Genomic DNA, 11,186 nt, shown 5'->3' on the forward strand with positions numbered 1-11,186 from the left:
CCCCCACCCCCGCAGGAGCAGCCCGGCACAGGGGCGAGCACCGTCAGACGCCCTTCTCAGCGTCAGGGCGGGGAAGGGGTTAACGGCGGGGGGCGGAGGGCCCGCACCGCCCGCCCGGCCCGGCCCGGCCCGGCCCTGCCCGCCCCTACTTAAGGCGGCGGCGGGCGCGGGGCGGCTCCGTGAGATGGCGGCTCCGCGCCGGCCGAGCGGCGGGGGGCTGCGGCGGGCCCCGCAGGACGGGCGGCTGGAGGAGATCAACAAGGTGGGGCTGGGGCCGCCCCCCGTCTCCGACCAGACCCCGACCAGTGCGGGGGCAGCCCCGCGGGGATGGGGCGGAGGGCTCCGAGGGGCGGGATGGGGATGGGGGCGGCCGCGGCGGGGCTCGCCTCCGCGGGGGTGGGGGCTGCGGCGGTGCCGGGCGGGGGCGGGGGGAGGAGGCCGCGGCAAGTGGAGCTGCCCCCCGGTTTGCCTCTGTGCCCCTCGGAGGGAAATCCGGCTCTGGGCGGGCCGCCGTGTGCCGGTGGATGCTCAGTGCGCGGCTGCCATGAAGGTCCCTGTGGGAAGGCGCTCCAGCAAGAACAGGAGCTGCTGTTCTCCCGGAGGGCTTCAGCCTCCCCTCCGCTGTATCGAGCGCTTCAGTCGCTTCTCCCAGGAGCGACCGACAAGTTTCTGCTGCTCTGAAGAGCTGACTTTCTAGTTTTTAGTTGCGGTGGGTGAATGGGGAACCCAGGACGGTTGGATGTCCCCCAGGCCTTGGCCGTGGGGAATGGCAGCTCCTGGATTAGTGCAAAGTACGGCGGGCTGCGTGCCCTTCGTGCTGAGGTCAGGCAAGGTCCTTTCTCCGGAGCGTCGGGCTTGCCCTGTCCCTTGCTTGGCATGGCCTGTGGGGGCAGTTCCGTTGGCATCCCTCCCAGCCAAGAGCAGTTCTGAGGGTGAAAAGAAGGTTTTAACCTCAAAACAATCGATGGGATTTCTAGGGTAATTTCTAGGTGGGTTTAGTGGTCACTTGCTGATACAGCCAGTGATCCCTTGGTGTTACAGGTGGAGAAATCAGAGCCACACAAGGCGAGAGCCTGGAGGAGATGGTGGGCTTGCCTTGCCCTTGCATTGACTGGGCAGTGAAAAGTGCCAGTATGTTCCTCCAGGCAGGGGTGAGACAGCGGAGGTGAAGTTTATGCAGGTCAATGCAGAGGGAATTACATGATTAGAAACCAGGAGGTACCGCAGAATAAGAGCAGAAAACGGTGTTGCGGAGTAAGGTGCAGTTGGCTAAAGAGGGGCCTTTGAAGCTGCTGTTGGAAGGCACGACACTCCCTGTGCCAAGGAGGCACATAGGTGGTTCTTAATGTCTTCCTGTCCTGGTTTCAGCTAAACCACGACAGTCCCCCATAGCCAAGGCAGTGTTGACCCTTGGGTTGGGGAGGAGGGGAGCGTGTTGTACCTATTGCTGCAGTTTCTACTGCTTGGGAGCTGCCCTCCAGCATCACTTGGGCACAGGGTGGACACGTGGTCCTTCAGTTGGTAGGAGCTGCAGGACTGAGTCTGGGTGGGACACTGCTGTGCCGTGGGGCTGGGGGCTCTTCTTCATCCCACATGGGGAGTGGGCTCTTATCTCTTAGCCATGAAGTAGCCATCACTTCTGGCAGGCTTTTTCTCTGGGTGAAGTTTGGATGACAAAAATGAAACAAGCTATGTAACTTCCCCCTGATGGAGCTGGGCGCTGCTTGTTCTTGTCCTGGCTGCCCTGTGTGTTGGCTCAGTGCTAGGAGAGGGGATTTGAGCAGCTACAAATCAAGCTGCCAATAGCACGGGTAGCGGCTGCCCACGAATCGGGAGCAGCCGTTGTGCTGTAGCAGCTCTGGGCAGCAAACCCCATGCTGCTGTGCTTTGCTTGCTCTGCCAGCTCTGTGCAGCGGTGGTGGGGGAGTTTGCTGTGAGCAGGCATGCAGCGAAGCAGCTCACACCTCCCTCTGACACGCAGCCCATACCTAAACCTGGGCTAATACTGTGGCTGGAGCCAGGGAGGGGGTTTCCCAAGCCCTAAAGAGCCCCAGGGCTGCAAACCAGGAAAGTGCTTCTAATAAAACCTATCAGGCCAAATTCCTATCAGGCTTAATCTCATTGTCTCATCCTAACACTTTGCTCCCTCCCAGCACTGTTTTCCTGGCTGGTCTCTACCCCAGAGCTCTCTCCGGGATAAGGGTCTTTGGCAGGCAGCATCCTGACTGCACATGTGCTTGCTAAAGGGCAGCTGAGTCCTAGTATTGAATTCTGTCTTCCAGGCTGAAACGCTCCTCTGGGATCCCCTCTTGGCCGTTCCCTTCTTCCTGAGGAACGGCAATCACATTATTCAGCCTCGTGCATCAAGGTGGCGAGTCTAATCCAGCACAGATTAGTTCCAACCTAGTTTTACCCTCTAATGCGCTGGGCTGTGGGGAAGGAATTCAGCCTGCCGGAGAGCAGGTGCCTGCTTCTCCCATCCAGGGCAGGCGTGAGCATCCCTCGGCCCCTTCCCAGCCCCAGCGCGCAGGACGGCTGGCGTCGAGAACTTAAACAGCCCGGTGGGAGCTTGGCCTGCTGGTTGGAGATGCCTTTTTGGGGAGCAGGGAAGGATTTGGCTTTGCTCAGGTTGTCTTGTGGGTAGCTGGGACTTGGGTGGCTGAATTTATTGGCTTAGAAAAGTCTGTCTGCCCAAGAAAGGCAGCTCAGGGCAGGAGCCAAGGAGAGGCTTATTAAGCAATTCTTATTAATAGAACATGCACCTTAAAATGGGAGCTTTAGCAAAGGGTTGTAAGGAGGAACTTCAGCCATTGCGCTGAGTCTGAGTCACTGGCCCTGGGGACTGAATTCCTCTGTGCTTTTGGGAGTGCTTGCCTTATCGCAGTCACAGCCCGACTTGCATACAATGTGGAGGGTGGAATGCCTTTGAAATATGCTCCCCAGTTGCTTCCTTTGGTCTACAGCAGAGCTGTGACACTGGTGGGCTGTCCAGTTCCCTTCCAGTTAAAAAGCAAAGGGACTGGGTCCTAGGGGTGTCACCCATCCTGCTCTTGTACCACGCTGCCAGGGGCTGTTGGACCCTGGGGCACGTGTCCCTCAGCCATCCTGTATGGATGTAGCATTCCCTTCAATCTTCACTATTCCTGTGCTGCTTCTTGCTCCTGGAGAAATACTGCTCTTGCCTCTCCTGTCCTGCTGGGAGGTGGAAGCTGCCTGCTGTTCCTGCAGGGTAGGAATGAAGCTGTGACCTGGTGACCAGGAGATCCTCTGGCCCAGTTTTGGTTCTCAGTGATGTTTGGCAAGTTCCTTCTAGAGAGGCTGTTCAGTGGCAATGGCAGTAGGTGAGACTACTCTGCTCTCTGGTGGCTTCTGCTGCTGGCTGAGCCCAGGTCTCAAAGCTGAATTGGGCCCTTTGTGTTGGGCTGGCAAACGATACCCCTGGGTAGAAATAACTGAGATAAATGAAACTGAGTTGGCAAAGGAGGGTGAAAGAAGGAACTGGGAACACTGCTTTTCACCACAGCTCTCAATTTGAGTTGGTGTCCATGGTGATAAGGGAAGTCTGTGTCACGCTGGCTTAGTGGGCATGGCCTCTGGTGTCCCATCTGGAGTCTGTGAGATGGGAGGAGGGGATGGCAGCCACTTCTGTCCTAGTGGGCTTCCTACAAAACCTTAGTTTAGCTGCGTGTAAAGGACTCGCCAAAGTGGTGGCTAACTGGCAATGAAGGTTTGAGGCATTCGGACTCCCTGGGTAGGTCCAGGCTTTCCTGTCCCAGTGAGGAAGGAGGGAGAGACTCCGGGCGTGAGGGCTGGAGGGGCCTGGAGCTTGTGCTGTGGGGTTACGGTGGCAGGCAGTGATCCGGCATGAAAGGCTCAGGGCTGGCTCAGGAGGGCATTTGGGCTACTGATGGTTGTGGGGCCCTCCTGCAGTCCTGGTGTCTGCAGACGGGGCTTCTTTTGGGAGGAGGGTGGGTGTCTCATGAATCACAAATGATGCTGCCCCAGTACCACCAGTGCCGGAGGCACTACTCTCTTGGGGACCCACTCCTGCCTTCCTTGTGAGCATGGGTGACGGTGGTGGGGAGCACGTGCCCAGAGCAGGGAACAGCCTCAGCCCTCTACCCGCTCTAACCCCTGGAGGGGTTTCATCCTGGACAGGCAGCGCACAAGCTGTGCAGATGTTAATGATTTCTGCACCAAAGAATGCGGTGGTGTTGCTGAGCACAGATCGAGTCACTGAGCTGTGCCGGGCCACTGGAGCGAGGCGGGGTGGGAGGGCAGAGGCAGGAGCAAGACCCCGCTGCTCACAGCCGCAGGGGCTGTTGCTGGCAGGGCACAGCAGTGGAGCTGGCTGGGCAAGTTGTGGTCTGTTCTCTCTGGTACCTGGAGGTTTTTGAGGTGGGGTAGGGACGAGTGACCAGATCTGACCCAGGATTTCTTCTCCAGCCTGAGCAGGGTAAAATGGATAGGCAGTTTGAGAGAGTGTGAGCCTGTTCCTTCCCCCAAGATAGCTGTCCGTCCTTGGTGCGTGATGTTCTGCAAACTTTGCCTGTTCTGATTGCTAGCCCTCAGCGTTACCATGAGTTTGAAATTTCTGAGATCAGAGTGCTTTTTGTAAGGAATAAGCCCTTGCTGGGAATAGGTGCCTCATCCATGTGCTATGTGTGCTTAAGCAGAGATGTGGGGAGCTGAAATCTTGGGTGAGCAAGAAGAGGGGGTTTCATGCAGTTATTCCAAAGGCACATGGGGTCCAATCCTCCCTCAAGCTGTTGGTGGGAAATCAGAGACACCAGAGGCATTCGCCTCGCACTGGAATGTTAATGACAAGGTGTGGAGGGATTCAACCCATTTTCAAGCCTCCTGGGACTATTGCTCAGATGTGGCGCTCTGGGAATTGTGTAGGTCTTCTGGGTAACGCTGCATTCGTACATGCCCTCTAGGGTGTTTTCCTTTGCATCTTTAACCTTGGGGATACTATTTTTTTTTCTGTTTTAGGAATTTCTGTGTGACCCAAAGTTCAGTGATGAAGAAGATCTGGAGGAGAAGTTGGCAGTGTTCAAAGGTGAGAACTGGAGGGTTGCCCTGTCCTTTCAGCCTGACTATTTGCTCTGAACAGATTGTTTTCCTCAGCACATTGATCTTACCAGCCTGAGACTCTCTGCCGAATACAAGTGACTGAGCTGGGATAGATGCCTCCCCCTTGCTTGTCAGACTCGGTGAAACTCTCCAGAGAGGTGGTTTTCCCACATGAGCCTTTTCGCTTCCCCCACTTTCTCTCGCAGGGCAGGGACATGTCACCCTGCAGACATCCTGCCTGGCGGCTGCTATTACTGCAAAACCTGCTGCGTGGGCAAAACCCCAGGGAGCAGCAAAGGAGGACAGTTTCTGTCTAGATACCTAGACAAGCTAGCTGGTATAATGGACAATGCAGTAGCTGTACTTTTTGCAGTGAGTAGGAGGACCTTTTCCCACAGAGCAGAGGTCTCAGCTGCTTTGTGAAGGAGTTGGGGACTTTCCCCAAAAGTTTCTTCAGTCGGATCTGGTCCTTCCCGAGCCCCTTAGTACCGGAGGCAACAGCAGTAATGTGCCTCTAGTCCTGGCCAAAGCCTGACTCCAGTGGGTCAGCAGATCTGGGGCTTAGGTTTGGGCTGTTTGTTGGTATGGGGGATAGAGAGCTCAGAAGCCTGGGGTCCTCTGGAGCTTGTCCCCAAAGTGGTTACAGGATGAGATTTGGCAGGGCTGTTCTGGGTGCATCTACTTTCTTTCCAAGCAGTGGTTGAAGGCAGTTGAGAAAACATGCTTTCTGCATCACGTTGCCCTCAAGCTTTGGCCTCAGCCTGGCTCTAAGCAAATAAAGCCTGACATTGCTTCCATTTCAGGCATTGTCTGCTATTTCCCTTTGAATTTTGGCTTTGCAATCCAGCGTGGAAGAATCTGGCCAGGTTTTTGTGATCCTTTACCGTGCTGGGGACAGAGGAGCCTCCTGTGTGCCCTAATTCTTTTTCTGTTGCCTTTTGTATGGCCTTGGCTTTTGGCTGCAGCCCCGCATTATTTTTGCCATCACAATTGGGGCTCTTCAAACATTGCAACTGTAGGTCGCAGGCGCAGAATTCCCTGTAACGAGAGCCCTTGGCATCTCCTCCACTGCCTCTTCAGTTTGCCTCCGTGGCCTGTCCCACTCTCTGATGCCTCCTCCAGCTCATCCAACAATCGGCTCATTGTGTGATGATGGTGGGAGTGTTTCTTCTCTGCCGTCCTTCCCGCTGCCCTCCCCAGCCGGGCCTGGGGAGCTCCTGCGCAGTGTTTCTGCAAATGCCTTTGTCAGGGCAGGGACCACGCGTGATTTTGCCCCACCAAATCCCTGCAGCTGGGATGGGAGGGAAAGATGAATGTGCGAGCCGAGGCTCAGAGCATGATGATGTAAAGCTGCCTCTGTTTTCTGTGTGTTTGGCTAAGTGTCAGCTGAGAAGAAAACGTGTGCTGGACACGACAGAGCAGGGTTTGTGTCCCCGAGCGCATGCTCCGGTGCCTGACACCCACCCAGGGAGGTGGCAGTTCATTTGCACAGGGTCATTACGGTGGGGCAGAGTGTGGGGAGAGCCAGTTCCACTTCAAGCATTGCTTTGGCCCCTAAGCATGTGTGTGACATCCCAAATGTCATCTAGGATCAGTTGCTTAATGTTTGAAGGGAGACATTTATTCCTGCCTGAAGCATGAACAGCTTTGGCTTGCATGTGGTGTTCCTGTAGGTCTGTCCTGGTCAGCTCATGACAGCAGTAATCCACCAGCTGGGATGCAGGTGAAGACATGCCAAGCCATTCCTCTGCCTCCCTGCCTGTAGTGGCCCATCAGTGCAGTTAACCCAGCACTTTCCTTCAGAAGCACAGGTCCTGGGAAGGCTCCAATGTGTGAAATATCCACTCTTCTCTTTGGCTCCTTAAATTAGCCTGCCACTTCTCTGTTTGTGCTCATCTGCTTGCTGGTGTCCCTGGAGCAGAGGCAGAAGGTCCTTTTTCCTTGGGGGAAAGGAGCAGACTGGGAACTCTCACTTAATTTGTGTCCTCTGAGGCTGTTCTGGGGCGTGAGTGCTAACTGCAGGGCAAGTAGAGATTTCTCCAGCTCGGTGTGGAGGGATGGTGGCAGCAGGCATCTCACTCTTCTCATTTAGCAGAACTGAGATGACGGGGGGCCCTGCCGTGCGAGGAGCTGTATGGTCTGTATGACAGGCAAATCTTTGCCTGAAGACCCTAAAGTCTAAATGGGGAACAGCTAGCAAAGAGGGGGAGGTGGGTAGGTTGCACACAGGTGTGCCACTCCAAAGGTCAGAAGCAGCACAGGACTGAAGTCCTAATTTTTCTAACTCAAATCAGTGTTCTGTCTGTTAAGGCATACCGATTTTTGTCCTGCAAAGCTAACGAGACCTTCTTGAGCAGGTTCTGCTTTTCTCTGGGGATGCTGGAGTTGCCTGATTCAGCAATGTTTGACAGCAGGCTGGAAGGGCAAACAGCCTGTTCCAGTGTAGCTGCTCCTAGGCATGCTCTTGGCTTCGCCCTCTTGATGTGGACCTTGAGCATCTCTGCTGGCCGGTGCCGCTCTGGGAGCGCAGTGCAGCATTAGGAGGACTATAGAGTCTGTCCCTTGGTATTGCAGGCAACTACGTCATTTAATTCCCTTCCTAATCCGATCAAGCTTCATTTTGGGAGTGCTCAGTGTTTTGTTTTCCTTGCTACTCCTTCTGGGAGGCTGTTGCAGAGCTTTGTTTTTCTGGCTGGAAACCTTGTGGCTAGCTGATACCTTGTTCTCATGCCAGTGTTTTCCTTCAGCTTAAATGAAAAGCAGCCACAATTAAAGAGCACTTAACTCTACAGCCCTGGAATTGAGATAAGGTGCTAAAACCCCAGGTCTTGAGATGGTCTTCCCCTCTGAACTGTTTGAATTCAGCAGTATATCAATCTTATCCCCTAATCTTTTATTTCATTGCTCTATGCAGGGCAGGGCTCCAAAGCCCTGCACACCTCATGCTCTAGCATCCTGCTAATTTGCTTCTGTGTCTCTTCCAGAGAAGTACATGGAGTTTGACCTGAACAACCAAGGCGAGATTGGTGAGTGACTTGGGGATGCTGGTGCTGGAAGAGCAACAGCCTGCTGAGGTGCTGTCTGCTGCTGTATCTGCTGCTTTTCCCTGCACTCTTGTTGCCGAGGGGGAGAACCTGTGTGCTGCTGCTATGTCCAGCCTTGCTTGGATCTTGATTGCCAGCCAGGGGCTTCCTTGGCTCTCCAGCTGCTGCCTCTCAGCTTCCTCAGTGTCTCCTTACATGCCTCAAGATCTAAGCTCTTCTAGGTCCTGTTTTCCTCCTGAGTCTCTGCTTAGCTCCTCCACTTCTTTCTGCTCTAAATGCTTTTTTTTTGTTGTTTTCTCCCTTTTTTTTCTCCATTGAGGCTGCCTTCTCAATCCTCAGCATTTCCAGAGCCAGGAGGCTGCAGAGCTTGGACAATCCTGGTCTTTGTCTGGCTTGAGGCAGAAGCTGTATAAAACTATGAGTGCTTCTAGAGCAGAGAAGCTCTTTGCTGGGAGGGGAGTGGAGGGAAACAGGGGACTTTGGTGTGAGTCTGGCTCAGCTGAGCGGCCCTGATTTGGACCTAGAAAGCACCAGTTACATAAAGGTCCAGGCTTCTACAGGCCTGGAGCTGACACTGAAGTGTAAGCACTTGCATGCCATGCCCTTCCAGGAGGCTGCTGCCTCGCTCCCCTCCTCCACCAGTCCTCGAGCTGAAGTAAAGCCTGTGGGGAGCTGGAGGAGGCCAGAGTCAGGGCTGCGCGGCCGTTTCCGGGAGGGAAGGGGCTGCAGGTCTCAGCAGGCAGCAAGAGCAATGGAAGGAAATGGCCTGTGGTGATGGGCAGGGGCACCCGCTGTTTGTTTCTGGCTTTAACCCCAGCGTTGCTTCCCTCCTCCCCATCCTTGTGATTGTTGGCACCACACTCTGAGCTAGCGAGCAGTGTCCCCACGTGTCACTGGAGTGCTTGTCCCTCTTCTGTGTGTGTGGTGCTTTTATTTTGAGCTGCACAAATGGGAAGTGATGCTCTGTACTGGGCAGTAAGCTGTACTGGAAGGCTTCTCTTGGCCTTCAGCAACAGCTCGATGCTGTCAGCCCCAGAGTCTGCAGGAGAGATGGTCTGAGGTGGGAACTCATGCCTATGTCCATAGGGTTGGCCTGTGCTCAGTGTGGTCACCTCTCAACAGCACCAGTTGCCTTGCTCTTGCAGATTTAATGTCTGTCAAAAGGATGATGGAGAAGATGGGGGCTCCAAAGACCCACCTGGAACTGAAAAAGATGATCTCTGAGGTGACTGGAGGGGTCAGCGAGACCATCTCGTACCAGGACTTTGTCAACGTGATGCTTGGGAAACGCTCCGCTGTGCTTAAACTGTGAGTGTCCCTGGGAGGGAATGGGGGAGATGCAGGTCCTGAGCTGGCATGTTGGGGGAGCCGGGAAGCAGAAGCTGTTCTGCCTGGCAGAGGTGGAGCTGTGCATGTTTGGTGCTTGTGGAGGGGAGATGAGGACCTTTGTGAAGGAGGAGTTTGCAGAGAGACATGACAGGGTGTAAAAGCCCATGTCTGGGCTGAGCAGCGGCGAGTGCTCACTGCGGAGCTGCCTGCGGTGTGTTAGCACGGGCTTCCTCCCACGTGCTCCGTGCGGAGTGATTCTCCCCCTTTCCCGAGGGTGTGCAGGCACTCGGCACCGCAGGACTCCTTCTCATCTCTTCCCTGTGGCTCCTGCTGACTTTGGGGATACGGGCTTCCCCTGTGAATGGTGACTTGAGCGTGAATGATGGTCCTGCCAACAACAGCAGTGCTGGCTCCTATTTCCCACAGGATGCTTCCTCCCTGCCTGATTCTGGAGAGACTGGCAGCAGATGGAGAGAGAGGACACATGCTTGAAACAGCTGGCTTGTGCTGTGAGAGGTTTTCTGTGGTACAGGCTGCCAGCAGTAGCCTCCCACGGCCCCCTCTGCCCTCTCGACAGGGCTCTGAAAGTCCTGCTGTAACAAATGGCTCCGAACACTTGCTTGGCTCAACCTCCTCCCCATTGAAGCCTGGCTTTTCCTTTCACAGCCGCAGAGGCTGGCCCTGCTTTTGTGTCTGTAACCACCATGAACAGGAGCTGGTCCTCTCCATCCCCCTTGCCTCTTTCTGGAGGCAGCTTTAGAAACACAGCCAGCTTTCAGGGCAGGTTGGGAGGAAGGATCTTGCACCCACCTCTCACGTGGTATGTCTAAGCCAGTAAGTGCTTGCTGGCGATGAGTCTCTCCTCTGCCCACTGAGTGCCCTGTGTCTGCATGTTGGGATGTTCCACTTCCAAGCACTCAGACTTCTGACACCCCTGTTCCACCTTTCTTTCTCCACAGAAGCGGGCTGAGCCTGCAGCCTGTCCTGTATCTTCCATACTTTCTCCAAACTGCAGCAGCTTTCACAGATGGGTCCCTTCTCTTGCTAACAGACAACCCATTGTCTGTTGGACTCTTTATGGCAGGAGCAGAAATGTAAAACTTGTCCCAAGAGCAGTGCAGTCCTTTGATCCAGCGTGGCAGCTGGCATTCCCAGCATAGCTGCAGTCCTCAGGGAGGAAGACAATGCTGGTGGTTGCAAAATGCTTGAGATTCTTCTAGCCGGTGTCTTGCTCCTTGTCTCTGCCCTCTTTCCTGGCTGTAATTGCTGTTGCTTGCTTGGTGTTGGCTTTTGAGTGTTCTGCTGTGTGGTTATGCACAAGGTGGGCCAGGGATGGTATTTGCTGTTATGCATCAGGAGTACTTGGCATGCAGTGTGTGCCCAGGGAATTTTGGAAGCGGCTGTTTAAGTAAAACGTACTAATGCTCTGGACTGGGAGAGGAAAACCAGCAGAGACTTTGGGAACCCGCTCCTGGAAGCTGCTGGAAAAGCAAAGCTGCCTGCCAGGCTGGCACCACTGCCCTCTGTTGGCTTTCCCTCCTCTGTTAATTATCGGATGCTGTTTTTCAGCAGGTAAGATAATCCCACCCCCAATGATGGGTAAAGATGCACCTGCTTTTTTCATTGGTATTATCTGTTGTGTTTTGCAGGGTCATGATGTTTGAAGGAAAAGCCAATGAAAGCAACCCAAAACCTTCTGGTCCGCCTCCAGAGAGAGACATAGCCAGCCTTCCTTGA

General features: G+C 54.7%; 1 protein-coding gene across 1 annotated transcript; it reads left to right on the plus strand.

Moving 5' to 3' along the window:
• Positions 1–184: 184 nt before the first annotated feature.
• On the plus strand, positions 185–11,186 carry AIF1L (allograft inflammatory factor 1 like; the record flags this gene model as incomplete). The annotated part of the gene is made up of 5 exons (XM_082008819.1): positions 185–262; positions 4,996–5,062; positions 8,061–8,102; positions 9,266–9,428; positions 11,099–11,186. The coding sequence occupies 5 exons, from the start codon at positions 185–187 to the stop codon at positions 11,184–11,186; spliced, it is 438 nt and encodes a 145-aa protein (XP_081864945.1).

The sequence above is a fragment of the Phaethon aethereus genome, assembly GCF_964289735.1.
Source record: "Phaethon aethereus genome assembly, chromosome: 20".
NCBI classification, from domain to species: Eukaryota; Metazoa; Chordata; class Aves; order Phaethontiformes; family Phaethontidae; genus Phaethon; species Phaethon aethereus.